The sequence below is a fragment of the Haliotis rubra genome, unplaced genomic scaffold (genome assembly GCF_003918875.1).
Source record: "Haliotis rubra isolate DU_JTF1 unplaced genomic scaffold, ASM391887v1 Scf366, whole genome shotgun sequence".
In the NCBI taxonomy this organism is placed as follows: Eukaryota; Metazoa; Mollusca; class Gastropoda; order Lepetellida; family Haliotidae; genus Haliotis; species Haliotis rubra.
Window position 1 is genome coordinate 111385 of NW_025767042.1, and position 6542 is coordinate 117926.

The window sequence follows — 6542 nt, forward strand, 5'->3', positions numbered from 1 at the left end:
GACTGATTCTCAGAGATGTATGTTTTAATTGATTTTCGGAGGCGACAGCAATTTTGTTAGTTCCTGTATTTGTGTTATGCCCCGAAAAACACTTGGCACTTACAATATCACAAAATATGTTACATACTTTGACCAAAAGATACTGAAAACCTTTATTCGTAAAATAAAACACGCAAATCAGATTTTCTTAAATGTGAGTGAGTGAGTGAGTTTGGTTTTACGCCGCTTTAAGCAATATTCCAGCAACAACACGGCGGGGGAAACCAGAAATGGGCTTCACGCAATGTACCCATGTGGGGATTCGAACCCCGGGTCTTCGGCGTGACGAGCCAACGCTTTAACCACTAGGCTACCCCACCGCCCCTCTTAAATGTAAGTTCTGTAGTTCTGTAATTTGTGCTTGACAGGATCAGTGGCGACTGGACATTCGACGACGCAATGGGGAACCTCGGATGTGAGGTCCATTCATTTGATCCAAGGTATGAATCTTTTATGGGCAAACCTACAATTTATGTACAATGTTGTAGAAATAATTATCCTATTTCCTTGAATATCGCAAAACCCGTTAATTAATTAAAAAGGTATTACAGTCATATCATTTTCCTCGGGGACCAGTGATATTTTTAAGGTGTGGTGATGGTGTCAGTAGTTTTGGAATACTAACACACAGGACCTTTCCTTGTGCTTGTCATTTCTATAAGGAACCTCCCCGAAAAGACAAAATCCAGAAGTGTTTATATACTATTCACACTTTGATATGGGTCAAATCATTGATTCAACAGAAAACTATGATGTAGGGTCTACTTTGGTTCAAATATCTAAGCTTATTGTAAGCATGGATCCTAGGTTTCAGTATGTCACTGCATTTTGAGGATCCTAAACCTGCTATACACAGGTGTTGTGTATTTGTCAATGACTCGTTCCATGATTTGCTTAATGGTTGATTGGTGCCATGAAAACCATTTTTATGTTACTCATGTATCAAGTGCATAAGGTTACATTAAAGTGGCTGTTTGCCTAAAGAGGGGTTACCATATCATTATTTATCTAGCTTTAAATGGATACAATTTCAAATTATAAATCTATGTTTAAGTGAAGTTGGGAATTTTTGTGATCCTTAGCAAAGTGTGAGTAGTATATATTCATGTTAACAATACCTTTCTCAATAGCTGAGAATTGGTCCTTAGCAACCTATGCTTGTCGTTAGAGGCGACGGGCGGTGGGGTAGCCTAGTGGTTAAAGCGTTGGCTCGTCACGCTGAAGACCTGGGTTCGAATCCCCACATGGGTAAAATATGTGAAGCCCATTTCTGGTTTCCCCCGCCGTGATGTTGCTGGAATATTGCTAAAAGCGGCGTAAAACCAAACTCAGTCAGTCAGTCAGTCAGTCATCACTAGATTGTCTGGTCCAGACTCGATTATTTACAGACCGCGGCCATATAGCTGGAATATATGCAGTGCAGCGTTAAACAACAAAGAAATAAACAAGACAAATTTGAATAGTCCTTGACTTTCTTTGAATACTACCTAACTGTTCTTTCAATACTACCTGACCTGACTGTGAACACTTGTTTCTCCTCTTATTCTCGTTTATCTTTCATCTGGTCACAAAGGTTTATCTATAACGGTATTTTTTACGTTCTCCACAACTATATACATTTATATTATAGCATGAGCTGAAAGAGATATCACTTACTCTCATTGTCACACAATGATGAGAAACATCGTCAGTATGAATGTATTATATTAACCGACATCCTCTCTCAGTATAGGAAAACAAGACTTTGACAGAAGCAAGAACGTCCATTTCCACAACCTCGGTATCTCAGGCTTTGACAGCGACTCCTTTGTGGCAAGAAAGGATGTCTACGTCCACAACAGACAAATATGGAAAATGAGACGCGTCCAGTCTGTCAAGAAAATGCTTGGACATGCAAATGTAAGTACAGCAACCTTTTTATCCCTTTTCGTATAGATTTTTTAATGGAAATATTTGTGCCTAGTATGCCTACCGATGAAGCAGAACAAGCTCGCATTTTTTCTCAAATATTAGGGGTCCAGTTAATTGCCCTCTCAATTTTACCATTTTAGCTGTATGGAACTGGCATGGAGGATATTAAAGGCATTTATTTGATGTCCTTGATGTTTGAGGTTTCCATCTTTCTCTCAGAAACATTATTTTTAACCGCAACTCGAGGTAATATCGGTAAACATGGAGACACTCTTCATGCAAATGATCTTGTTTTTCTATCTTACTCCAGTCACTCAGTTTGTACATGTCATTCGACATGTTGGTCGAATCTTAACTTCATTTATATTATGTTTGAGCAAGCTTACTTATAACTTCTTTGAGTGGCATTTTAGAAGTTGGGAAGTACAATATAGAACAAACTTTTATGGATAACAACTTCTTTTTATTGGTGAGTGCGACGTTTCGATACAGATTCTTGTCATTATGCTTGACAACGGTACAAGAATCTGTATCGAAACGTCGCACTCACCAATAAAAAGAAGTTGTTATCCATAGAGTTTGTTCTATATAAAGCTTACTTATACTTAATTCACGGTGTTAACATATGAAAAACGATCAAGTAGAGTGTGGCATTTTGTTATTAATATTTACACACAAAAAACGTATCTCAGCACTCCATAATTGTCTTAATATCATTAACCATGGACTTATCCAAACCTTAACTTAGTTTACAATCTGGATAAAATGACCCTCAATGAATAATTAAATGGCACATATAAGTACAAAAAGATTGAAAAAAATTACTTCATTCAGAGAAGCAAACACGACAAAAGAATGGCTCATCTTGGATGGATGATAACTGTGGTCGTTTGAGGTATTGCGTTGAATTCTTGATCGAGAGCTTGTTCCCATACATCATAGTTTTGAGAACCAAAATGTCAAAAAAACATGTTGTAAGGGACAAAGATTTCTTCTGGCGGGCAGATAGAGTTGCTGTAGAACTCCTCTTGACGTACAAAATCACCAAAGGCACGTACACGATGTGGCCTAGCATTGGCGTCCATGAAGAGTGGTTGTGTGTTCAGAGGATGGTCGTAGAAGTGTGGTACAACAACCCTGTCTAGGATGCAAGTGATGTATACCGTTGTCCATTCAGATTTTGTCTGATTGACAATACCGGTAGTCAAGTTTACAATCACGTGGCAGGCCACCAATGGTCAAAGCCCCTGTCAAAGGTCAATAGCTCCAAGATATTCCGTACACATGCAGTGTTCCTGGGAGCCAAACACGAGCTCGGCCATCACTTATGAAATCGACATATGAAATCTACTTTGGTCGGATAAATGAACTCTTCCTCATGACGTCAAATCCCAGTGACGCAGACCTTGACACCAAGCTAGTCGTGCAGCTCTGGGGATCTGAGCGTTATGTTGCAAAAATATGGATGACACGGTCTTGATATGAACGGATGACTTCTTGTGATTCAAGAAGGTTTACCCGCCGTGATGTTGCTGGAATATTGCTAAAAGCGACGTAAAACCAAACTCGCTCAAGAAGGTTTGTATCCTCAATAGCACTCGTGGTCGGCCTGAACGTTGATGTTTTCTCGCCAACAGGCTGAATGACCATCGACATGACCCCCAATGACATGACAGCATTCTGAATACCAGTAACCTGCAATCTTTGAGCAGTTGTCGACGCCCACATATTTGATTATCAGCAACGACGTTCTAAGTTATCTAGCTGTGACAACAGTTAATGTAAACTATACTCAACCAAAAAAGTTAAGGACTACCCCAATATTCAATAGTTAAGTGAGTGAGTGAGTTTAGTATTACGCCGCACTCAGCAATATTCCAGCTCTATGGCGGCTGTCTGTAAATAATCGAGTCTGGACCAGACAATCCAGTGATCAAGAGCAGGAGCATCGATCTGCGCAATTGGGAACCGATGACATGTGTCAACCAAGCCAGCGAGCCTGACCACCCGATCCCGTTAGACGCCTCTTACGACAAGCATGGTTTACTGAAGATCAATTCTAACCCGGACCTTCACGGGTTTCGTCTGTAGGAAACAAAATGGCGTCCTTTAGTACCGCGCATGGTTAGCATAGTGCAATGGTACAGGGGATATTTCATAAACTTTAAAGTGAATTTCGGCATTACAAAAGACCAAACAGGTTTGCTGGTATGACCGAATATTGCTGAGTGCGGCGTAAAACTAAACTGAAAAAAAACAAAACAAAGAACTCAACATGTATTTCTTATATGTGTATAGTTTGTCGAGACGATATGGTTGAATTACTGCCGATTTTATGTTTAAACTCACTCATTTCAAAGACCTTGTACATTGTTTACCTTTAGTTATTTCTTCTTCAGAAAACCATCGATGTTCTCAAGATTGACGTAGAGACAAGCGAGTGGCCATCAGTGAAGGATTTAGTTGAGTCGGGGGTGCTCTCAAGTGTCAGACAATTGCTGATAGAATGGCACCTGTTCTTGGACTACCCCAAAACGGATAAATATGTTGGGTTGTACAATACCTATATGAATCTGAAGGACAAAGGATTCTCCATTTTCAGGGTAGATTTCCATCACAACACTGTAAATAAAAATAACCTGCTTTTTCAAGCCGACGTCGATTACGTCAACACGGCATATAAAGGGAAATAACTCAAATAGGTTGAGACAATACTGTTTGTTTGTTTGTATGTTTAAATTTGTTTGTTTAACACCGCATTCAGCTGTATGACGGCGGTCTCTAAATAATCGGGTGTGGACCAGACAATCCAGTGATTGACATCATAAGCATCGATTTGGGCAGCCCACAGGTGTTTGCAGCCCACAGTCAGGAACCAAGTCGGAACCAGTTTGGACTCAAAGGTGGATGAATGTATGCATGTTTATTACCTACGAGGGCGAAAATATCGGGGTCCATATTTTTCATACGATACCCTTGGGCAAAATATCACTTTGTCATGGTGACGTGACGTCATGAACAATGCTATGACGTCACGTCTTGACGGCGTGTAGCCAGCCTATGTTTGAAAGCAGATTTGGGTTTATTTTCCATTTTGACGACTTCGGTAATAGACAGAATATTATATTCGTGTCCATATCATACTATGTTTACGACACTCGCTCTTGCTCGGGAAATTCAAACATTTGGGCACTCGTGTTGTGAACATAGTATGACATGGGCACTCATATAATATCCTCTATATATGTCGGAGGGTACATTTCATTCACTGGCGATGCTTTGTGGTTATCCTTTGACCAATCTTGCCTGGTACAGTTTCCTCAGGATTCAGTGTGTGTGTGTGTGTGTGTGTGCGTGCGTGCGTGCGTGCGTGTGTGCGTGCGTGTGTGTGTGTGTGAATAAACGTCTTTAACTTTTCACTGGTCTGTCTATCTCACAAAAATATGCAATTCTTCGTCGGAGAAGGAGTCAACAACTATGCAAGTTTAACATTCAGCCGGGTTAACCAGGATATTACAGTTTAAGTCATATGCACAAACACATCTATGGCCATTTATTCTTTTCTCTGAATTATATAAAAGTCGAACAGAAAAACAGCCTTATCAACGCTCTCATCTCTGAGAATGTTCTCCATTTTTTTATTTTCCAAAGCTGCTAAATGTCCCTCGTCACTTTGTGTTGTACTTGGCTAATCTTGCCTTTGCATGAATTCTTATGTGTCATTGATAAGGCACTTTCCAAAAACTGTGTTTCAATTTATGATCATCCCGAGAATCTCCACATTTTGTTTTAACAGATTATGATAACCTGCTAACATTTGTGTTCATTTGAACTATGCACCCAGCAATATTCCAGCTCTATGACGGCGGTCTGTAAATAATTGAGTCTGGGCCAGACAATCCAGTGATTGACATCAAATGTATGGCAGCTCTGAAGTCAAATGACATGACACTTTATATTTTATAAATATAAATATATTTTATATTTGAGATAATATTTAACAATGTATAAGCGATATTCTTATATGATGTAGAATTTCTATATAAGTTTAACAATATAGTAGGCCACGTTTGTGCAGAATTACAATGATGAAAAATAGTAACAGTTCTGTCAAGTTTCGAATTGACCAACTCATTATCTGTTGTCACAATACACAGATTGTTGGTGTGGAAATAACTGATATTTGTTTCAGTACTTTCACCCTCTTCATGCAATTGCCATTCATTTAATTAAAGACTATTTTGTTTTAAGAGAGTTATAATACTTTTTCTGAGAAAAGGAAACTGATAATAGCGTTTGAAATATTTGTTTCATAGCGTAGTATGAGTTCTGTTACAGGTTTGACGATTGCTATCATTGCAAATACGTGTGAAGGAACAATATCATCCATTAGGGTTCTTAAGTCGATTCCAGCTATTTTGCAAAGAAATTCGCTCATCAATATCTTTCACAGAGTGAGGAATACTTGAACTTTTTCCAAATTGAAGATGTCAGTTTCTATTAATAGTAACTGCAGTCCACGAATTGAGAACACATTAAACCCGGCAGTCAAGTATTATAACAGATTCACAAATAGAACCCAAACCCAACAG

General features: G+C 39.1%; 1 protein-coding gene across 2 annotated transcripts in view; it reads left to right on the plus strand.

The window, feature by feature from the left end:
- LOC124285685 (probable methyltransferase-like protein 24) overlaps nucleotides 1-4664 on the plus strand; it is a 45418-nt gene extending 40754 nt beyond the window's left edge. For both annotated transcript variants that reach the window (XM_046721957.1, XM_046721958.1), the window contains 3 exons: nucleotides 408-479; nucleotides 1767-1938; nucleotides 4350-4664. In XM_046721957.1, coding sequence (XP_046577913.1) covers nucleotides 408-479; nucleotides 1767-1938; nucleotides 4350-4643 — 538 coding nt within the window. In that variant the 3' untranslated portion in view covers nucleotides 4644-4664. The remainder of the gene's footprint in view (nucleotides 1-407; nucleotides 480-1766; nucleotides 1939-4349) is intronic.
- Nucleotides 4665-6542: the final 1878 nt, after the last annotated feature.